General features: G+C 37.5%; 1 protein-coding gene across 1 annotated transcript; it reads left to right on the top strand.

Moving 5' to 3' along the window:
- The first annotated feature begins 4469 nt into the window (after nucleotides 1–4469).
- On the top strand, nucleotides 4470–5757 carry EULS3 (hydroxyproline-rich glycoprotein family protein). The gene is made up of 4 exons (XM_078979998.1): nucleotides 4470–4935; nucleotides 5029–5151; nucleotides 5273–5501; nucleotides 5610–5757. Coding segments are annotated over exons 1-4 (774 nt in total). The 5' UTR covers nucleotides 4470–4515; the 3' UTR covers nucleotides 5612–5757.
- The last annotated feature ends 18987 nt before the right edge of the window (nucleotides 5758–24744 follow it).

Here is a 24744-nt window from a genome sequence, read left to right as displayed (position 1 = left end):
AAGGAATGATAACAAAGGTGATTTTGATTTGGATGTCAAATGCAAAATAGACGAGTTCGACATCTATGGATCGAGATTTGGTTATAGGTTTATAGTTTGCATCGAGAAGAAGGTTATGGCTTGATAACGAAGGATGTGGCTTAAGATCAAAGGTCATTGATTTGGATATCGATTGAGAAGGTATCAAAATCGAGTGTTTAGAAGTCGAAGATACCTTCGTTATGGGTATCGACTTGCTATGATCGAAGGTCCTTGATCGTAACTTGATAACAAATGCAGTGAAGAAGAAACAGAAAGTGTCAATTCAAATCCCTCAAGTATTAACGAATTGGCAATACTAACCCACCTTCGACATGGAGTCACAAAATTGTGTTAAAAGCTGAATTTCCATTTTGAGCACCTGCAGTTTTTGCAAGTTGGCAGAATTTACCCACTTTCCACATTGGGTTGAAGAGTGACAAATGGGAAGATTTTCGAAACAGGTCCCTGCAATTAATGCGAATTAACACTTTATGCCCAGTTTCACAATTGGGTAAAGGTTCAGATCTAAGGTTGTTTTGGGCGCACCAGGTCACTGCAGAATTTTGAAATTGACAGTTTCTACCCAAACTTTTGAAATGTCGTCAAAGGTGGTCCGAGAACGGATTCAAAAATTGATATTTTTTTTTGGATTGTCCCGATTTATGAAAATGTTTATGCCATGTGTTAAAGGGGAGTTTGTATAGAAAATTCCAAATTGAGCACTTTATAATTCCTTTTTGGTTTTATAATCATTCTTCGACTATAAAAAAGGGGGAGAGAATTATGTATGAGAATTCGAAAATTTAATTTTTCATATTATGCGAACTTGAAGACCGAAGTGCCCTTGAGCAATTGAAGTTTATGATGTGATTTGATTGAGATTTGGATGTGATTAGTTCATCATGGGTTTGGACTTATATAAGATTTTTGGGGCGTGCTTTTATGCTCAAATTTGGGTAATTTTGTGGAGGTTCGGATACTCCTAATTGCCCTTTGATGCTCGGTTTGTATGGTCTCACACTCTAGAACCCGGATTGGAAGGTCATTGAAGAATTGAAGATTTGAAGTTCATTTCTACATGTGTCACGCTTGAGGCTTGGTTCGTGAAGTTGCTTAATTTTTAAAGGTTGAAGCGGGTCATCCATTCCTAACTTTGAGGGGGAGAATGTTGGGGGTGCAAAGATATGCATGAATGACTTTGTAATGGTTTGACTCTTGTAGACCCACTTGCATGTGGTACTGATGCCTTATGACATGAGAAAGAGAGAGAGAGAGAGAGAGAGAGAGAGAGAGAGAGAGAGATGTAAACACCTTTATATATAATGGGTTGCATACCACTTGTAGAGGTGTACTTGAGAGATGTAACATTGAGAGTGTTAGTGTGAGTTATTTATTTGTCAAGATCTAGCTTATAAATCTTTGTAACACCTTTCATGATTGAATACATTTCTTAGACACCCAAATAACTGTGTTCTTTGTGTTTTTCAATTCCGCATGCCAAATCAACTGCACTTAATTCACATCAGTCTCGGGTTTGGTGTTTCAGGTGGAAGTCATGTGCCACTTAGAGCATTTATCGGTGCGGACACACAAGTAGTGAACCAGATAGTTCTCCTAGATTAGGAAGCACTAAGAGACTCATGCTTATCATAAGGTGCCTTTAATGATATTGGGTGAATTATATTTAGTGTTACTTGGTGAATTATATTTGGTGATAATTGATGAATTATATTTCATCATATTGGCATTTGGTGATGTGTGGTGAACTATATAATAAATGAGGAATTTGGTGATATCTAGTGATTTATTAAATAAAATATGAATTTGGTGATATGCGGTGAATTATGCTCTTAGTGATAACATATGGAAAAATTATGCATGTGATCATTTTTGCATCATATGTTTTGTGGTAAATCGAATTGTTGACTTGTTTTGAAATTCTACGTTTCCCTTTGATTGTATGAAACTTTTGTTAACTCACTCAAAAAGAGCTGACACTTGTTTCTTGCATTTTGTGTATGTGGGTTAGTATATGTAGCTTAGGAGCATGTATTGGTGAATTTGGGGACACTTATATTTGGGTAGTATGTTTTTTCTTAAGCGATACCACTTGGACATGTTTTGGTTGTTACTGTTGTTCCATTTTGCTTTCCTTAAACTCAAATGGTTTTGATTCGGTTGTTTTTGAAAGATGATAACGTGGTGGTTAATTTTTAAGTTTGAAATAACTGAAGATTCTCGTTGCATTTTCTTTTAAATTAAATGAAAATGTTTAAAGTAAACACCACGCCGTCATAGAAGGCTAAAAAAAATTACGGTGTTGAACTGCTTGTCATATGGGACATCTTGCATATACGTGAAAAAAGGTTAAGACAACGTTAAGTGTGATGTATAGGTTGTGTCAGGAAGTTTGACCAGTAGAGAGTCGGTTATACTTGTGACCACGATTAAACAATTGAAGCTGCAATTTCTTGGATTGTTTTTCGATTTCAAAGCCTCAAGTCATGATTCGATTTCAGAAACACGTTAAAGGTGTTTTCTTTCTAGCATCTATATTAGAACTCGCTATGAACAATTGTAGATTTTGATGATTTAGCATGTGTTTGGAGCACCACAGCTAACTGATAAGGTAGTTTATTTTTTGAGTTTTTTTAATTTGTCATGTTTGGCAAGCCAAAAAATAACTAATAAGTAGCTTTTTAAAAAAGTACTTATACTAGTTTTTTAGGAGTTTTTTTATTTTCCAAATATATCCCTTAATTAACTATAGAAACATATTCTTTTAAATGTTTTTTTATTATTTTATATTTTCCAGTCAGTTTTACCAAACGACATTTTGTATCAATTACATTTTCAGCTATCAGTTAGCTTTTTATTTAATAACTAGTTTTTAGCTATCAACTAACTTTTCAACTAACAGTTAACCTTTCAGCTAGTACATCAAACATAACATTTATTTTATATATTGTAAATGTTGGAAATATGTTCATGGTCACAACAAATTAGTGATATTTTTTAAATAGCAATTTCTTTTTTTGTTACAAACAAGATATGATTTAAACTTAAGATGAAAAAAATAAAGATTACAAGGACTACTTTGTTAATATATCATGAGATGATGAATTAACCAAAACTAGAGTCGGCAATTCAAGATACAGATACAAGAATCAATGAGAGACAAGATACAACACAAATAGATCTTGAAAAATGAGATAAAACTTATTTCTTATCGTGTAATCGTATTGTATCAAATTCGTGGTTAACATGTTTTCATAACATGAATACACAAATTGTCAAGTCTAACTAAAACTAAAAAGATTTGAGGGTTTTATGTGTAATTATCTTTAATTCAAATTTATCCAGTAAAGGGAAAATAACTTGCAAAAGTAATTACATTTTCGTCTCATTCACGATTAGGTAATTTCATTTTTTTTTTGTACACATTTGATCATTTAATTTGTTATACGTGTTCATACATTGCTATTGTCATTGCTATTGTCACCTGTTATAGCAGGTGACAATAGCAATGTGTGAACATTTATAACAAGTTAAATGATCAAATGTTTATAAAAATAAAGAAATTACCTAAACATGAACAAAACGATAAAAATGATTACCCTGATAAGTTGTGGATTAAAAAAATCAAGATTTCTTCGTTTCATTGTTTTGCATGCCTATTAGCCCCGCAATGCAATAACTAAATGATTATGAACCACACTAGTCAAGTCATAAAAACTCGAATCTAATGCCCAACATAAAAAAGGAACGATATAACATCTTAGTATCACCTCATATGGTCGAATATCAAAACGTATTATTGTGATCTTTAACAAACGCCACTCTAACTTGTTTACAAATTACAATGTGATAAGATAAAGATAAAATATAGTGATTTAAGGCATATTCCAAAACAAAGCTTTCCAACACTCGTCAACTTTTAACAAAAACTTTGAATTAAAATAAAGTTTTGTTTGGAACTATGATTTCAAGAGCTTAAAAATACTTATTATAATTTAAAAAATTTAATATAAATTTTAAGGACTTGTAACTTTTTTTAATTTTATATATTTTAAGAATACAAATTTTGATAGTTAATTTTAACAAAATTCACAAATAAAAAAATACAAAACTACCATACCAAATACATGTATCATTTAATAATAGGTGGTCTTTACTTGTTAGCTAATCTACCAAAAATTCAAGTACGACACGTTATTTTCCCAAAATATTTATACCAACATAAATTTACTATCTTAACCTTATAAATATACTTTTTATTATTCTTACAACAATGGTGTACACGTTAACATTAAGGGTATAATCGTAATTGTGTAAGTGGTATTGAGTTGATAACATATTCCAACAACTAGTAAAATTCAAAGTAATGTACAACTTCTATAGCATAGTGTACAAGTAGCATATTCTCATCTCCCCTATGTAAGTTTGGGCGTTGCCTGCGGAGGAACTTCATCAGTTCAGCTTTGTTTTCAAGTAATGGATCCATACGGTCACAACCACCACCACCACCACCGCCGTGACGACGAACCACCGTACCCACCTCCACCACACTTCGGCGGTGGACCACCACCTCACTACCCTCCTCCACCTCATCTTGCTTACCCACCACCTCCAAACCGTGTTGATGTCTACCCTCCTCCGTACACGGCAGAATACCACCATCCACCACCACCACCGCAAACCATCCACCATGTCTATCACGAGAACACTCACCATATCCCCCACATGCCTCCGATCATCAATCAGCACCATACCGATCACCATAAAATCCCCGAAAAATACACTGACAATAAACCCACAGTTAGGGTTTACACCAAGGCGAGACCCGATTTCTCACTCACGATCCGTGAGGGTAAAGTGATTCTAGCACCGTCTAACCCCTCCGATCCTCATCAGGTAACTTCAATTCTTCGTTTTCTGTTTCTGAAATTACAAACTCAGATTAATTCTTGTCCCAATTTTTGCTCCAATTTGTTGAATTTCAAACAGCATTGGGTTAAAGATCTGAAGTTTAGCACAAGGGTGAAAGATGAACAGGGTTATCCGGCTTTTGCCTTGATCAACAAAGCCACTGATCAAGCCATGAAACACTCCATTGGTGCAACTCATCCGGTATGCTCTTCTACTTCTATCAATAATCAGTAGTTCATCACTTGATCTCTAACTTGTTTTTGTCATAACTTGACTATTTGCTTACTGATTAATGATTATAAACTTTATTGTTCTTGAACAGGTTCAACTGATTGAGTACAACCCTAATAGACTTGATGAATCGGTTCTTTGGACTGAAAGCAAGGACTTAGGTGATGGGTATAGAACTGTAAGAATGGTGAACAATATCAAGCTCAATGTAGATGCCTTTAATGGCGATGCAAACCATGGTGGTGTTCGTGATGGGACAAAAATTGTTTTGTGGGAATGGAAAAAAGGCGATAATCAAAGGTGGAACATGGTTCCATATTGTAAGTTTCTTAAAAATTTAAACTTTATTTACTCTATATTTTTTATTCTTCAATACTTAATTTATTCTAATTTTAATAAATGTTCACTTTCTTGAATGGGATTTGCAGGAGGATATTCTATTATGTTGATGTCTAGAAGCTAGCTATATAATATTTGTCATGCGGGAGGCTTTATGTTTCTTGTGACTGGTGTTTGTGTTGTGTGGATATGTGAACAATGAAATATTTGAATAACAATGACATGTTTGATGTTTTATATATATAACTTGGGGTTATATAGATTATTTGATGAGCATTATTTGCTTGGTTTATCCTTTAATAACCAATTATTTTCAACATGTTAAAAAAGTCTAAAAGGTACAATACTTTTGTTTACACTTAACACTTGAATATGTTGAGGAGGATATAATAAGTAGTTGAAAAAAGTCATAACAAGATTCGTTAACCAAACTAGCCAATATAATCTACCTTTCTTTATTCTATTAGAAATTCAAAAGAAATCAGGTAAAACAATGTTATGAAAAATTGGCATCCATTAATGGTTTTAAAAGAACAAAACATTGTTTAACATGGTTAGACTCCAACAAACAAACACACATATACACAAACAATGTTTTGTACATTTGTCTTTTTATTCAATAATATTGCATTTCTTCTTTGACTTATTTAAAGGACTAAACTGAACAAATGGTTCCTGTGGTATGTCGAAAATTACCATTTTGGTCCAAAAAAGTTCGAACTAGCACCAGTGATCCAAAACTTTCATTTTGTTGCGTTTTTGGTCCAGTATGTTTTGATTTTTTATAAAATGATAAATTTGCCATTATTAATATGATTTTCCCTTTTTCTTATTTGCTTTTCTAGTTTTTAGATTAAAAAAAAGAAAATAAAAATAAAAATAAATATCTCTTTCTCTTCTCTCTCTTCTCTCTCTCTCTCTCTCTCTCTCTCTCTCTCTCTCTCTCTCTCTCTCTCTCTCTCTCTCCTTCCATTTTCGTTTGTTCTTTGTAATTCTCACGAACCCTTCATCACCGACTACACCGTCGTCGCCGTCAATCACCACCACCTTCAACCCCTATTGTCTCCACTACCACCAACCTCTGGTAGATCTGAAAGCCGACATTACATACAACAAACCATAATCGATTACCACCACCGATAACCATCTTTTCACCTGCTTAGTTCCTCTTCTCCATCGGGAAACCATCTTTGTAAACCCAATTTTCGATAAAAACCATCAATAATTTCTGAAACCCTAGCACCTCTACCTTATCTCATCTAGATTAGGGTTTTCGACAAAGAAGGACATCGATGATAGATGGTTTTTGCCGAAGAAGAAGAAGAAGGATATGATAAGGACGAGACTCATCGGAGAAGAGAGAGAAACAAAGGTGGCGTTTGTGGCTCGAGTTTCTAGATGAAGCTGTCGTCGATGTGTGAAGACGACGATGTGTATCTAGGTTTTCAAATCGGAACTACTGAAGGATGAAGCCACCTTCAACGTCGATCTGGGTTTTCACATCTTCGCTGCCCTTCGTCTTCTTTAGTATGTCCCAACCTCTACTTCTAACTAAATTCTTTCTCCGACCAAACCATCTGTTCTTTGGATTACTATCTTCATCGAGTTATAATGTTGTTGAGAGAGATAAAGAAATGGAGAGGTGGTGTTGCTCCGATCGGGAATAATCTATGGTGGTCGGAACCCCCATTCGCCGGAAGTCGGTGGTGACGTTAGTTTCGTTTTGTGAAAATTCAGAGAGAGAGAGAGAGAGAAAGAGAGGAAGAGAGAAGAGAAGGGGAAGTGCAGGGAGGGGTAGGGTAGTGATGCAGGTGAGTTTTTTTCTTTTCTTTTTAATTATTGTAATACAAATAAATAGAAAAAGAAAATACAAAGGATAAAAATTGGTATTTTAAAAAAGTTTAAAATAAATTGGACCAAACAAGCAACAAAATGAAAACTTTGGATTTGTGGTGCTAGTCCAAATTTTTTTGAACCAAAGTGGTAATTTTTGACGTACCACAGGGACCATTTGTGCAGTTTAGTCTATTTAAAATTTAAAGTTCAATTAATGTTGATTTATTAATGTGCTTCATTCACATCTCCACATTAAATAATAAATACTAAATCCATAAACATTAATATGATAATAATGTTGACAGCTGTTTATTAAATGTTGTACAACATGGTGAAGCCGAAATATGAGAGTTAATTAATTTGTATTTTATTAAAAAAATTAAGTATTTTTTTTTCTATTTATAAATATTACTTGTGCTTAAAAAATAACCCTTCGACAGAGGCTATGCAAGGCCCTAGTTTTGACACGCCCGGAGGGAATTGAGAATTTTGTGGTTTTCTGCGACGCATCCATCATTGGGTTGTGGGCGGTCCTCATACAGAGAGGAGGAGTGATATCTTATGCTTCGCGGCAACTGAAGCTGCATGAGACGAGGTATCTCAAGCATGATCTTGAGTTGGGGGATGCGGTTTTTGCCCTTAAGATTTGGAGGCCTTATCTTTATGGGATCCGATGTACCATTTACACGGACCACAATAGTTTGAGACATATTATGTATCAGCCTAACCTGAACATGAGGCAACCTCTGGAGGTTCCCATATGGCAGTGGGAGAAGATTCCGATGGACTTCATCAACAAGTTGCCGAAGACGTCAAAAGGTTTTGATGCTATTTGGGTCGTGGATCAATTGATCAATAATTCTCATTTCCTGGCGGTTCGGGAGAGTTTATTAGCCGAGAAGTTGGACGATGTGTATATTCATGAGATCGTTTGTAACATACACGTTCGGTTATCGTGTTTTGTAACTTTTAAAAATGAATAATATTATGAAATATTATGTGATTTTGAGCGTTGAGTTCTAACAGATAGCTTTTACTAGAAATAAAGTAAAACCATGTTTAGAATCACTCGGAAAATATTGGAAGTCTTATGAGATTTCAATCAAAAGTCAAATATTTAAATTTGACGAAAATATAAAATTTGAAACAAGTAAAATTTTATTATTGAAAGTTGTAGATAATATCGTTAGAAACATTTAGACGAAAACCTCAGCGAAATCCAAGTTATAACGAAGAAGTTATGACCAATCGAAGATTCGCGACAAAACCGATATACACTATTCAGCGTAAAAAGTGAATTTTCGATAAACTATGTTTTTGCTTTAGTGATATAAACGAAAGTCGTAGTATTCGGTAAACCGACAATTTTCATAAAAAGAACGTCTAAATCTGACTTCATATGAGAAAATTATGATTTTTCTAAGTTTCAGAATAGCAGTAGACAGCTAAAAACTCTGATTTTTAGCCGACGCAACCTAAACGAGAATCGAAGGTCTCGTCAATAATAGTACAACGGTAAAAAGACAGACGAAAACGGATATCGGATGAAGAAGTTATGAATTTTTAACGAACTTTTCCTGTCCTAGCCTGTTAAAAATAAAATATTAAAGATAAATTCAAAATTATCCAACAGAGTCTAAACGAAAGTTGTAAAGCATAATCTCACCTATGCGTGGATATAAAGAACGTCAAAAACAGAGCTCGTATGGAAAAGATATGCATTTTTGAAGTTTTTAAATAAAAATAAATCAAAAATCCAAGGATTATCTTAAGGGTACGCCCAACGTACTTCGCTTCGTACGCTTAGCGTACTTCACACATGCAGGGTCAGAAGTCGGCCACGTTCTTCTCTCTTCACACAAAGCAAACGTATCAAGTTGTGTTGAATATTTTAAGTGTTGCGTCTTGGATTATTTGTTTTGTAAACGGATTGGGCTTATCCATCCGTAGTTATCTAGTATAGTTTCCTTTATCTAGATAAGTTGTTAGGGTTTTATTATATAGATATGCATGCATGTATGCGTATATAATAGATTATTCATTCACGTTGATTCTTGTAACCCTAATCATACCTCTACAGATTGTAGTTCTTTATCGAGCTCTTCTGGGGTATTTTGCATTAATCATTCGACATCTTCATCGCAATACTTGTGTTCTTATTTACGTTCTTATTAATATTTTGCTTAGAATCATACGATCCTGAAAGAACTTTGTTTTAACAATTGGTATCAGAGCAGGAGATTGTGTTCGTCGATACACTTTTCTTCTGTATTCACAAATAGTTAGGGTTTCCACTTTTATCGAAGTCGTCGTCTTCTTAACGACGATTACTCCGCTTTTGATAAAATCCTAATCTTAAGTTTACAGGTAAGATTCTAGCAGCTCACCATGTCTCATGAAGATACGCATTCAAACCCTATTAACATCTCAAACAGCATCGGTTCTACAACCAGAGTACCCATACTCTACACTCAAGACTACGAAGTGTGGGCTCATCACTTTGAAGATTAGGTGGTTGGATCCGAGGACAATGGCTATCTCATCTGGGAAGCTATTGTTCTTGGACCGTTTGTGCACTCAGAATCAAACACCATTGTCAAGACACAGAAAGATTACAACAAGTTGGTAACAGATGTTCAAAAGATGCCGCAAGATGAGAAGGACAAGATTCTGTGTAATGCCAAAGCCATGTGAATGATAGGTTGAAGGAACTCTACTCAACTGATGAGGATCTGGAACATTCTATTCAAACTTTGTTGCTCTCAGAATTCGGAGCATTTGAACAGAAACCTGAAGAAAAGCTCATTCAGACCTTTGATCGGTTCAATCATCTTTTAAGTAAGATGATCAAGCATGGAATTGAAAGGAAGGTGATCGAACAGAAAGTTACATTCATGAACGGGCTCAGACCAGAATGGATGGCTGTGGTTTCCACTGTGAAGGCACATGAACAGTTTAAATCCTACTCTCTGGCGAAACTAGTTGGCATACTGAAGTCACATGAAAGTGTTGTAACTAAGGAGGCGAAAGTGGTCTCTGGCATGGGATCATTGGCTCTTGTCTCTAAAGGAAAAAGTATTGTTGAAGAAGAGGAAGAGTCAGACATGTCAGAATGTGATCTTACAAGTGAGGAGTATGCTCTAATGATAACCAATCCAAAGAAATTTGCTAGAAGAAAATTTCCTACCAATAAGAACCGAAATTGGCAAGGAAGTTATAGTTCCGAGAAGGTAAAAGAAGAACCGAAAGGCTCATCCCAAAAGGTGGAAGAAAACAAACTTGCAGGAGACTCTGGTTACAACTGCAATTACTGTCACGACAAGAACCACTTTTCCAAAGATTGCATGTTAAGAAAGATGGCTGAGAAGAAAGAGGGTGAAGACGATGAAGCGTATTATATGCGAAAACTTGAAGAAGTCAAAAAGAAGAAGGCTTCCAACAGCTCCATGAATGCTCTAATTGTACAAGAAGATGCAGGGGAAGATGAGTTTGGCGGCGTAGAAGTCTGGTCAACTGATTCTAAAGATGAAGAGGTTAGAAGACCCACGCACGGAAAGGCTGGAGGTTCTGGTGGAAAATGCCTGATAGTCACTGCTGGACCATCAACCGAAAGTGCAGACACAGAACCGAACATGACTGAGAACAAGTGTTTTGCAGCCAAGCCAGTGAGTGAGAACATCAACGACTGCGATCGATTGATCAAAAAGGTACATTCTCTCCTTGAATCTCTTAAAATTTCCAAAACTGAATATCTAGAAGAATTAAATGAACTAAATTTTAAATTTAACAACCTAAGTAGCAGCCTCATGCAAACCCGCTTAGCAAACTCTAACCTAACTGACCAACTCGGCAGGGTGTCTTCAAAAAGTGAGGAGAGAAGGATCTAGATTGAGCAGAAGGAAGCGGAGTTAGTTAGGGCTAAGGATGAGAGTATTTATTTGCAAAGAGACAATTTAAAATTATTAAAACAAAGAAATGTTTTCTGTTTAATTGCTAAGCGTCTTTATACTAATATTGCTCAATTGCATCTTAACTGTGAAATTGGAAAGAAAATACATAAAATGATTTTGCCCTTTCTTGAATTAATGAAGATGATGTTATAGCAGAATGTGAATCAGAAGTTTCCTCTGAAGAAACATCCATGTCATATAGGCTAGGTTTAGATAAAATAGAAACTTTCATCGATCCTAAGGAACATAAAAGTATGTTAAGAGATATCTTAGATGAAAATGATAGGATGAATATTAAAACTGAAACTATACAAACATTCGATGAATCAAATGCCAAAATCGTCAAGGAAAATAAAATTATAATAGATAATACATCTGAATTTGAAACAGAGAGTGAAATGAGTGAAATCTCAGTAGAGGATATTGTTGATTGTTCTGAGTTTGTGAAAGATGAAGCCAAAAGTGAAAAACCTCTTATTTCGGAAAACTCAGTTGAGTTTGCTCGTCTATCAAAGGAACAGAAACCGAAACTCAAAGAAAAGGATGTGGTTTATCAGAAGGTACAGACCGTACCAAACCAAGTTTATGCTGTGACTGGAGTCACTCACAGACAAACAACTGAATTAAGGACGATAGTTGAAGAGAATAATGTTGAAGGATGCGAAGAGTACTACTTCTGGTCTGCTCCAATTGACAATGCAGATGAGACTGTAGGTCTGTCTGAGAAAACCACTTGGAGAGTGAAAGGGCGATACATACCAGAACCCATCAATAAACCTTCAAGTTTCGATATTCCCAGCACAAGCAGAACGAAAGATGTTCCAGCAGAACCTTCAATGCAACCTGACACTCCAATAGAAAGAAAAGAACTGAAAGGTCCACTCAAGAAACAGGAAGCATCGGCAGTTCAGACTAAGGAACGCACCGAAACCAGAGTGGAAGACAAAAGAATGAAGGAGATATCTGAGTCAAATTTCAATGTTCACAAATCTCAGAAGGAGCTAACTGAACAGAAAAGACTCAGAAATCAGCGATATGCCTTGAATCTAAATAAACAGAAACGGCATTGGAATTCTCAAAATCCCAACTATAAATCTCCTAGGAAAGAATCCAAGGATAAAGGGAAACAAAAGGAAGATTTTGATTCCAACTCCTATTATTCCAAATCCCAAAACCAAAAGCCGAGTGTTGGTTCTAAACCGACTTTCGGTTCTCAACCGAGTTTCGGTTCTAAACCGACTTTTGGTTCTAAACCAAGATTTGGTTCTCAACCGAGTTTCGGTTCTAAACCGACTTTCGGTTCTCAACCGACTTTCGGTTCTCAACCAAGTTTCGGTTCTAGACCAGATTTTGGCCAACGTCCCAAGTTCACCCCTAACACAAGATTCAGTTCCAATTCTAGATATAGATCCTCCAAGTTCCAATATCAACATAAGCGATCCTCCCCTAAACCTAAGAATCAAACGAAAAACACTAAACTAACTAATAAGAATACCTTAAAATTTAAAGAAGATAAGACGAAAATCAAGGTATTTACTATCAAAAGAAAAGATCAAACAACTATCGTCAAAAGAACTTATTTTGTTGATGCTTCTACTGTAATTCCTCTCTCTGTGAAAAACTCACCAGGACCCAAGAAACGTTGGGTTCCTAAATCTGCTTGAAATTACAGGTAATCAGTGATGAGCAGTTCGACGATGAATGGTATATAGACAGTGGCTGCTCGCGTCACATGACAGGAAGAAAGGAGGAATTGAGGGAGTTTCGGTCTCTAAAGGATGGTGGTTCGGTGAAATTTGGAAACAACTCCTATGGAACAATCAAAGGATACGGAATGATAACTAATGGAGACTTTTCCATCAGAAAGGTGGCTTATGTGGAGGGATTGCAGCACAATCTCATAAGTGTCTCACAATTAGTTGTGGGCACAGGCTTGAAGGTATCATTCGATGATACAGGATCTGAGATTATCGAAAAACAAACTAAGAAAGTTCTGCTAAAATCGGCAAGAAAAGGAGAAATGTATCCTTTGAATCTTAATCCGATTCGAGGGACACCAGCTATCTATCTGCTATCAAAGGCAAACACTGATGAAAGTTGGCTTTGGCATCGACGTCTATCTCACCTGAACTTTAAAGATATCAACAAACTGGTAATTGGTGATCACGTTCGAGGTCTTCCTCTTCTAAAGTTCGAAAATAAGCATTTGTGTGCAGCATGTGAAATGGGAAAGCAAAGCAGAAAAAGCCACCCAACACGCATTAATACCAAGATCATGGAAGCACTTGAATTATTACATATCGACTTGTGTGGACCATCTGCTATAGAGAGAATCGGAGGAAGTAAGTATATTCTGGTAATTGTAGATGATTTTTCACGTTTCACGTGGGTTTTCTTTCTTAGACAGAAATCAGATGCAACTCCCAAGCTGAAGATGTTCATCAAGCACGTGGAAGTTCAACTAAAGAAGACGGTGAGAAACATTAGAAGTGACAATGGGCTGGAATTCAAAAACAAGGATTTCGAAGACTTTCTGTCCAATAAGGGGATCACACACAACTTTTCGGCTCCTTATACTCCACAACAAAACGGAATCGTCGAAAGACGAAACCGATCGTTGTGTGAAGCAGCCAGGACCATGCTCAGCTATGCCTCTCTACCTCTGTATTTCTGGGCTGATGCCATTGGTGCGGCCTGCTATACTCAGAATCGGTCCTTCCTCAACAAGCGATTCTCATTAACTCCTTATGAGATTTTAAACAATCGGAAACCAAACGTCAAGTTTTTCCACATATTCGGTTCAAGGTGCTTTATCCTTAACTCTAAAGAAAACCGAAATAAATTTGACGTTAAAGCCGATAAGGGGATCTTTCTGGGTTACTCTCTTTCATCAAAAGCATACCGAGTATTGAACAAGCGTTCCAAAAGAATTGAAGAGACCTACTATGTCACCTTTGACGATAATTACATAAAGAAGGTTCAACGGACAGAAGGTGCCTCTGGAGACATCTTTCCCACATCTGGACATGTCTCGGTTCCAATATCAAATCTGTTTGATGAATACATTCGATTGTTCGATGAACCGGAAAAGGCAATCCATTCGGAAGTAAGAGCAGCAGACAACAAGGTAGATAATATGAAGAAAGTCATAGACGAAGCTGCCAAATCATTGGAAACCGAAACACCAAGTACTTCAACCTCCGATTCAACGTTCCAGGGGGAGGATGATAACACTTTCCAACCATCTGGAGTTTCTGCGAGGGGGAGAATTACCATTCCGCCACATCTGATACTCAAACAACAGAACCAAAAACACCAAGCGTAACTCCAATCGAGGGGGAGAATCCTACTACTGATTCTGTTGAAGACATAGGCTACACTTCGCCAGTCGCGGGGGAGAAGGTAACAACAAGTAATTGTTCAACTGACGAAGGTGCAGCGGATAAGTCAGATGTTGAAATTGAAGTTGAAGCAGAATTAAATCCAGAATATGATCCAAGTTATCCTCCGCTTGTAAAATGGACAAAAAACCATCCCAAAGAGCAAATAGTTGGTGAATCATCTGAAAGTGTTCTAACTAGATCTCAACTGAAGGCAAAACAAACAACATTATTCTCCAAAGTGGAATTTTGTATGTTTAACTCTTTTATCTCCAAAATAGAGCCGAAAACAGTAAATGCGGCACTCGATCACTCTGATTGGGTTCAAGCAATGCAGGATGAGCTCAATGAATTTGAAAGAAACAGAGTATGGAGATTGATTCCCACACCTAAAGATGCCTCTGTTATTGGATTGAAATGGGTATTTAGAAATAAGCTGGATAAAGAAGGAAATATCATTCGCAACAAGGCTCGGTTGGTTGTAAAAGGCTATTGTCAAGAAGAAGGGATTGATTATGAAGACACGTTTGCTCCTGTGGCACGACTAGAGTCTGTTCGAATCTTCCTAGCATATGCTGCTCACAAGAACTTCGAAGTTTTCCAAATGGATGTCAAATGTGCATTCTTGAATGGAGAATTAGAAGAAACTGTCTATGTTGAGCAACCACCCGGTTTTGTGAATGAAAGGTACCCGGATCATTGCTACATACTAGATAAAGTTGTCTATGGGCTAAAGCAAGCACCAAGAGCCTGGTATGAAACTCTTACTCGTTTTCTAAAAATATCAAAGTTTAAACAAGGTTTGGTTGACCCAACCTTTTTTCGAAAGAAGGAAGGCGCACATCTAATGATTGTTCAAATTTATGTTGATGATATCATCTTCGGCTCTATGAATCCTAACTTAACTGCTGAATTCCGAAAGTTGACGGAGACTAAATTTGAAATGAGCATAATGGGTCCGATTAACTTTTTCCTTGGTTTGAATATTAGACAGGGACCAGAGGGTATCTTTATAAACCAGGAAGCATACACTAAAAATCTGCTGACTAAGTTTGGAATGAAGGGTGATTCAAAAGTAAACGTTCCAATGGCATCCGGTACCAAATTGACCCCATCTCTGGAAAAACCGCCTGTAGACATAACTCTTTATCGACAAATGATAGGATTCCTCATGTATCTAACAGCTAGTAGACCAGACATTATGTTCTCTGTTTGTTATTGTGCCAGGTTTCAAGCTAATCCAAGAGAACCCCATATGACTGCTGTAAAAAATATTTTTTGATATCTGAAGAAGACATCAACTCTCGGTCTCTGGTATCCTGCAAGATCTGGATTCTTCATACAAGCCTTTTCAGATGCTGATCTTGGAGGATGTGGATTGGATAGGAAAAGCACTACCAGAGGATGTCAATTCCTTGACGGAAAACTTGTCAGTTGGCAATCAAAGAAGCAAACCTGTGTTTCCTTGTCTACAGCAGAAGCAGAATATATCACTGCCTCATCTTGTACGTCTCAAGTTGTTTGGATTCAAAGTCAGTTGAGAGATTATGGACTAAGTATGAAAAAGATCCCTCTCTACTGTGACTCAGAAAGTGCAATCAGGATTTGTCATAATCCAGTACAACATTTGAAAACTAAGCACATAGCACTAAGGTACCATTTCATCAAGGATCATGTAGAAGACGGAAATGTCGAAGTTCATTTTGTTCGTTCTGCTAATCAACTGGCTGACATTTTTACTAAAGCCTTACCAGAAACAACCTTCAATAAAATCTTACAAGGCTTGGGTATGATGGAAGGAGAGTCGGTACCAAATCTTCAATTTTCTCCTTAAAATAAGGACGATAGAGATAGACAGAGCGCTCGGTCTATCTCTGCTCTAGGCTTTTCGAATTAAACAGAACGCTCTGTATATCTCATCTCCGTGAATCTCGGCTTCGCTATGTCTGCTCTCACTAATCACCTGAAATCTCTGTTTTTATTCTTTATTTTTATTTTTTATTTTTGTTTTATTTTTAATTTTATTTTATTTTTATTTTTTTTTAGAAAACATTCAAAAATCCAAAAATATTTTATCTTTCTGTTTTAATTTTTTAGAAAATATTCAAAAATCCAAAAATATTTTATCTTTCTGTTTTAATTTTTTTTAGAAAATATTCAAAAATCCAAAAATATTTTATCTTTCTGTTTTAATTTTTTTTGAAAATAATCAAAAATTCAAAAACATTTTTTTTGTTTTTTTGTTGCTTGTTTGTTTTGTTATTAATAGGTACGATACAAGAATAACCGATGAAAATTCTCAAAGCAGGTATGATTTAACTTTTATTCAAACTAGTTAAGTGTCCCTAGAAGCATGTTGCTATATGTTGTCTCAAAGCCTCTATGATCTCGAGTAAGCCTTAATGACTCGATTGATACCCATCGTTTCTTCCAAATCAGGCTATTTTAACTCACTCGGTCTAGAGCTACCTTACTCTTCTCATTTGAGTTAAGAGTTTCTCTGCTCTGCCATGCTTATCTAGCAAAAGGTACATTCGGTTCCTTAACCATCTACTTATATTCTTCATCTACCTTCGGTTCACTAATGTAACCCTTGAGACTCTCAGTCTTTACCATTGAGTTTTATGGTTACACAAAGTCTGTGTTAATGATCTTAGATACGATTACCACGTGCTAAGTGAAACCCAAAATTCAACACCAATAATGAATTGACGGTGAGTGAAATACTCAAGCTCTAACTGGTTACCTGAGGAAATCTTTTTTATTTTGCGTGATCTTTTACGAAATCGTCTACAGCTAAGACATTTCTTCCCAAAGAGATCCAGTTTATTTTTTTTTTATTTCTGCTTCCTATAAGTCATAAACATAATATATCCAACCTACCTGTTCAATAGATCACATCGGTCTCACATGTACCTCTACCAACGATCGGTTTTATGTTAAAACTCGATGTTTGGTTGAAGGAAAGCCACCCAATACATATGATTAAAAGAAGCCTTTCATTGTATATTGACAAACAGTTGATCGTATTTTCTGGAAACCACACAAGCACTTCAAGTCTCTCTTGACTTTGAAGGAAGTGATTCTTGCCCGGAATCATCTGCTTTCTGTTCTCTAATAGGACAGCACTCACACCCCATAAATACTTGTTTTATTTCTTTATCTTTCACACTCTTATGCACGAAAACTAATGTTTTCCAACATTCTAATTACTGATTGGTATAAGTCTTGGTTATCCGTTGTAACCAAACACGAGATAACAGGGAATTTTAAACGGTTTGAAGATAAGATTTGGGCGCGTGAATTTGATCTGTTTCAAACCCACGTGTGCTTACATTTTCCTGGGATTAACCACCCTATCAAATCGCGCTTTTTCAGGCGACGTTTTAGTAACCTCATCATCACGGTTTCTCTCTCCAGGAAATTTTATAAATAGGGGTGTTCGTTTTATTTATCATTTACCAAGTCACAACTTATCTCTCTCACACAAAGATTAAACTATTCATCTTCTTCTTTGTTCAGCAATGGTGACCTCATCCTCCGCACAAGATCAAACCGCTACATCTTCCTTGCTTACAATACGACCCAACCAGAATCTGATCATCGAACTGAGTCCATTCACATATGACTCTTACATGTTGCATGTGGTGGAGTGTTTGAAGTATTCTCCACTGGTACTAGCCTTAACCCTAGTTGAAGCAGTTCCGATGTCGCTACTTTCTCAAGTATACTCGTCAGCGACGTATGACAAGAACAAGGATCGCATCTACTTCAGTATTCACGATTAGCAATCCTCAATTTCAAAGACGAAGTTTTGTTCCCTTTTAGGGCTTGCAGTTGATTCTTCCATCATCTCTCCAGACTTCATCACTATAACTCAATTTTTCACAATGCTGTAAGAAATGGGGTACACTAACGTTCTTAAAACAGTGGCGAAGGTCAAGAAATCATGTCTACCGTCATAGTGGAATGGGTTGCTGACCCTGCTCATCAAGGGTATAGCAGAAAGAAGTGGTGGTTCTGATACCACTAGCAAAGGATTTCTCACCATGCTTTATGGTTTATATAATGGGATAAATCTGGATTATGGCACAATAATCTGGTCCCAGGTGGTGCAGAGTTTGAATACCACAACTCGTCATTCTGAAATCTCATGTGGTCGATTTTGGACCATAATTACACGGAAAGCTATGGATTCCTTGGAGATTCCGGTTATGACAGACGCTCTTCTTGCTTCTATCACTACTTATCACACCACGAAGATAATTCTTTCTGATCCACGTAAGTTTTCACATTATGGACCCATTCCATAAACGATGTACAGGTGTGTCACAGCACAAAGCACGGTGATGGATGATTACCGCAAATTGACTCCAGTTGGTCCAAGGGTCTTGTCTGCAGAACAACAAGCTGCCCTAGATGCTTTGGAACAACCTGCCCCCAAAGGCAAGCGGGTGGTTAAAACAGAGAAGGAAGAAGTGAAGGAGACGAAGGAGAAAAAGGAGAAAGTCTCTAAACGAAAGGCTGGTGAGGAAGCTTCTTCTCAAACAAAACCGAAGAAGATTAAAAAGATGGCTAAAAGGCCTAAGAGAAATGTGTCTCCTGAACCTGACACTGTAGAAGATGAAGCACCAGAAATTGAGAATCCTGAAGTGTTCACCAGAGAGCCTACACCACCAAGATCTCCAACCCCACCATCATCTCCTAAAGATACTCATGTTCCATCTCCTCAACCCACAAAACTTTCCACCCCCACTCAATCACCACAACAGAATGCTCCACTTTCTGTTCCAACAGATATACCAACCCTTCCGGTTGAAACTTCTTCTATACCCACTTCCACTACCTATAACTCTGTTCCTATTTCCAATACACCTATCACAACTTCTCTTGCAACAGAATCCATCACTATTACCATTCCCCAAATCCCAGTTGAAGTCAATGTATCTGATACAGGGGCTACTTCTGTGGTTGATCCGCCTGTTTCTAAACCACCATCTCCCACCCCATCTTCTAATTCTGGTGCTACTTTGGGAGGTGATGATGAAGAGTATGATTCCTTATACTTTAGTCCTTACCGGATTCCAACTGATACAGACACTGATGCTCCTGCCAACAATCAACAGCTTCAAGATATCAATGACAAGCTTGACAGACTGCTTGCAGATAGCAAAGCTTACAGTGGGGTAGTCATGAAAGCTTTTGTAGAAACTGTTGTTCAGCAATATACTGAAGCTATTGATCAATCCACTGCTGTAGTCAATAAGTCTACAGCTTCATGCTCCGAGGCCACAAAGAAGGTTACTGAGGTTGTTCATACAACTCAGATTTTCCTTGACTCACTTAAAGCTCATGCTGATACTAATGCAACAAAGTACCAAGCTTCTGTTGACTCCTTCTCTCAAACTCTTCAAGAGGAGACTACTAAGTTTGATGCCCTTCGTGCTGATCTCAAAACTGAATCCACCTCTTTTCTTCAATCTTTGGATTCTCGTTTTGCTACTTTAACTGCAGAAAGCACCTTGAAGGAGGACTTGATAAAACACCAAGCAACCATTGATTTACAGAAAGTACAACTGGCCCAGAATGAAAAGGAGATCTCATTGCTCAAAACTCAAAGGGCAGTTTTTAAAAGTTGTGCTGGTGATGTGAAGAATATGTTGACTGCTCTTCTCGAAGCCCGTGATCCAATTCTGACTTTAACTATTCGGAACATCTCCAAACTAAACTTCTTCCTGCCATTTCTCTACTCAGTGAAATAAAGGGTGTCTCGGAGAAAGTCTTTCTTCCGACACAAGGGGGAGAGGAGAGCAAAGTCAAAACAGAACCGAAGGTTAATGTAGCTTCGGGTTCTGGAAAGCAAATCATAGATGACAATGACTCTGATCTTGAAGAGACGATTATCGAAGCTCTCAAGCGAAAGAAAAGAGACAGAGAGCTTTATGAGACTATGAAAGTAGCAAGGGAGGCTGAAGAGAAGGAGAAACAGACTAAAGGGGCAGAGGATGTTTTGCAGTGTAAGAAGGCTTTGTTTCCAGAATGGGACAGAGATACTCTTATCACTCAAGCGATTGAGTTTCCTTCCATATATTGGTTGGAACCGATTGCTTCTTTCGAATGTGAAAACTCAAAGGACTCGCAGTTCGACATGCCAATTACCAAACGAGCATTCACTTATCATTGCTTTGAGGTCACTGCTGAGGTTCCTTTTCCAAACTTGAAGGTTGACAGAGAGTTAGTTGATTTTTACTTGAAGAACGGTCAACCGCAGTACTTGACTTGGAGTGCACAGAAGATTACAAGAGTCAAGGTACTGAACTCATCACTTGCCGGGAGGTTTATGAATGTTCATTTCAAGATTAACCGTGGTACTGCAAACACGGAATACTTCATATCTCTGGCAGATCTTCCCAATCTTAATCCTCATGATTGGATCTTGCTATACAACATTCTGCTCTCAAATCAAGGAGAGTATGAGCCGATTTTGAAACATCTTAAAAGGATGTTGGCCTCCTATATCCACGAGCTTGCCACAATGGATCAGGAGATAGCAAGGGTGATGAATAAGAAGCCGACAGTCAAGCCTACATCTAAGCCCGGTGATGTAAATAAAATGAAGTTGGGGCAGATTGATTCAACTAACTTGACTGTCATGTTCACTAAGGGTGACAGGCTTAAGTTTCTGTTTGCATTGGTAGACAAGCATCTGTTTTCAACAGATTGTTTGGAGCATATCATTAACATCATTCATCGATGCAAGCAGAACTCAACATCAGACAAGAAATTTTTTACAGATATGCTTCGGTGGTATATAACGTTTAGACAACATGTTCTGGCCATTATACCGAGGATATTTGAAATGGTGAAGAAGACCACTGGTGTTAAAAGAGGATAGAGATTCTGCTCCAAAGACGCAAAGGGGGAGATTGTTGAATATTTTAAGTGTTGCGTCTTGGATTATTTGTTTTGTAAACGGATTGGGCTTATCCATCCGTAGTTATCTAGTATAGTTTCCTTTATCTAGATAAGTTGTTAGGGTTTTATTATATAGATATGCATGCATGTATGCGTATATAATAGATTATTCATTCACGTTGATTCTTGTAACCCTAATCATACCTCTACAGATTGTAGTTCTTTATCGAGCTCTTCTGGGGTATTTTGCATTAATCATTCGACATCTTCATCGCAATACTTGTGTTCTTATTTACGTTCTTATTAATATTTTGCTTAGAATCATACGATCCTGAAAGAACTTTGTTCTAACAAGTTGGATTGCCACGTCTGAGCTCGGGTTCCGATCAGATGACACCTCACAGGTACGCCCCGCGTACGAGGGGCACGCTCTGCGTAGAAGATTGCCTCGCTGTACGCCCAGTATACCGAGGACTTAGGCCCAACGTAGTTAGCAACTTCACTGCCCTATAAATAGAAACCGAGGCCGTCGTATTTTTGTTTAGAAAATCTCATTTCTTTCACACGTTTACACCTTCCACTCTCTCCCAATTTAAGCCCCAGTATCATTCCCGACACCCGAAGCATGTCTCGACGCTCTGAAGTTCCCGAGAAAATTATATTTTCGAGTCGAAACTCTGCCCGTGTAAGACTGGTTTTCAACTAAAATTCTCGGTTTCGTCACAGAAAGTCATATTTAGAGCCGAAGTGCTGCCCAAATTATCATTCAAATCCCGATTATTTCACGGTGAGTTCAATATAGGGACAATTGTATGTTATGTGTTATATATTCAATGTACTTTCTTGTGTTATATCGGATTTATGCCTTTGGCCATGTTGAGCATGACTCGTATAATGTTATGGTATTGGCTTTGTGTCTTTGGCCATGTAGAGCATGACTCGTATAACTTCTGGTATTGGCATAAGGCTATATAGGGCTTAAAGCCTGTATATTTTAGCAAACTAATAATCCGAAATTGTATTTTTTGTGCCATTTGGGCTGAAGCTTTATTGATGTATATCAAGTTGAAATTGATTGATGGTTGATATGGAAAGTCTGTCATATGATACACATATGTCTTTGTTGTTCTTTGTCCCTCTTTGCTTCTGTCATATTGATATGTATATGACATAGCATTATATTGTAACTGTTATTGAACTCACTAAGCGTCACCCGCTTATCCCTCTCAATGTTTAGACTATTACAGGTGACAAGCATCCTGTATAGTCATGTATTGGTAGAAGATGTAGAATATATAATATTATAGTTTTTGTATTGTATTCATGTGTAACATTCCAAAAATTCAAACCAATTTAAAATTTTTATAACATTTCAAGCCATTAAAAATCATTAGAACTTTGTTCTCAAAATGTATAATATCATAGTTTTCCCAGAGACATAGGTAAAGCAGGAGGAGCTGTACGATCACGCATTTGCCTTCCCGTGGTCATCAGATGTACCTGAAACAAAATCAACAACTGTAAGCCCAAAGCTTAGTGAGTTTCCCCAAAATACCAACGCCATATAAATATAACCATATCGTATAAACATATAAGAAGACAGCAAACAACATGTATAATGAGCCATCAGTTTGACTGGACTGACTCCCGGTCCTCAGCCTATCTGGACCGCTCTCCGAGCCATTGGCATGTATGGACCCCCCCTTCAGGGCCTTCAGCCTATCTGGACCGCTCGCTGGGCCTTCAATATGACTAGATTTGCTTGACCGGGGCCTGCAGTCTACCTAGTCCGCCCGGGGTGTCTTGGCACTACAACACACAGCAGAACCTGCCTCAACCCTCCCCCATACCAATAAACATGTGCACATAATTATCGTACGCTAGCATGCAATAACAAAGAGTCATACAGATCTAACTGATCTATAGCATAGACACCTTCCTACAACCAGGATATCAATCAAACAAATTACTAGCATAGCAACCATCCTAAGCTAGGATGTAATCTAACATATTAACCATCCCAAACCAGGATGTAAATCATAAAGGGCCAGTCTTGGTGCCGTAGACCCTGTTGATATAACGAGGAGAACTCACCTCGCAACTAACGTCTGAAACTAGAAAGCTTCAACTCTCGGATCACCAACATGAACTTCACTACCTATAGATACCATAAAATCCTCTTTCATAAATCTCCAAATTACCAAAATACCCTCAAAAGTCAACTGGTCAACTCATGGTCAAAATCAAAGTCCACAGTCAAAGGCAACAGTCCATGTTGACTCAACTCGTCGAGTGCAGTTCACCTACTCGTCGAGTCCTTCCTGAACTCGAGAAGTCATGAAATCCTTGATTGGCTCATCGAGTATCCTTTAACTCTCCGAGTTCATACGTGTCCAAGAATTGGGAGAAACCCCAACCGACTCGCCGAGTTTAAGGCAAACTTCAACGGACTTGCCGAGTTGTTCATCAAACTCGCTGAGTTCATGGCCATCTTCATTGGGCTTGCCGATTTGTTCATTCAACTCGTCGAGTCCTCGCAGACCTTCATCCATGCAGACGCTTTTTAAGCCATGGTAAGACTCCAGATTACAGATCCAAGCTTCTAAGGCATGATTATCACGTAAAGTTGCAAACTTTACGCACATGCAAGGTTCTAAAATCCCTAAATGACCAATCTATGCCTCCAATGGAGCTTTACACCTTGGGAGAGTCTCATTCTTGCACAACCTGGAAACTTTATGTACTAAGAAACCCAAAGGAGCTCAGTTCTGAAGTTACAACTTCAGATCTTAGATTGCAAAGAAGAAAAGCTTCCAATCATACTATGAAAACCCTAGAATTTGACCAAAGAGAGGATCTAGAATGAATGAGGCTAGGGTAACGATTTATACCTTCTATAAGAGGCTAAATACAATAGATTTCAATTCCTTCAAGCTCCTTGCTTCTGAATGCTTGATCTCCAAGTTCTTTTCTCCAAGGAAATCCTCCTCCAAGCTTAAGAATGCACAAAATGAGTACATACACATGATTAGGGCTTTAGAGGGACAAGAAGCATTGAAGGGAAGGCTAGGGAAGGCCAATGATCCTTTAAATAGCGTGAAATACCCCGAAATTTAGGGTTTCATCTGCCAGCTCCTACTCGT

The sequence above is a fragment of the Lactuca saligna genome, chromosome 2 (assembly GCF_052625555.1).
Source record: "Lactuca saligna cultivar CGN05327 chromosome 2, ASM5262555v1, whole genome shotgun sequence".
NCBI classification, from domain to species: domain Eukaryota; kingdom Viridiplantae; phylum Streptophyta; class Magnoliopsida; order Asterales; family Asteraceae; genus Lactuca; species Lactuca saligna.
Note: the sequence above shows the minus strand (reverse complement) of the source record. Positions and strands in the feature narration are given on the sequence as shown.

Bases quoted from the DNA above. Each gene is read 5' to 3' on its own strand.
- EULS3 (XM_078979998.1), top strand. From the start codon at position 4,516: ATGGATCCATACGGTCACAACCACCACCACCACCACCGCCGTGACGAC. The intron at 4,936-5,028 runs GTAACTTCAATT...AATTTCAAACAG, and splicing joins ACCCCTCCGATCCTCATCAG to CATTGGGTTAAAGATCTGAA. The intron at 5,152-5,272 runs GTATGCTCTTCT...GTTCTTGAACAG, and splicing joins CCATTGGTGCAACTCATCCG to GTTCAACTGATTGAGTACAA.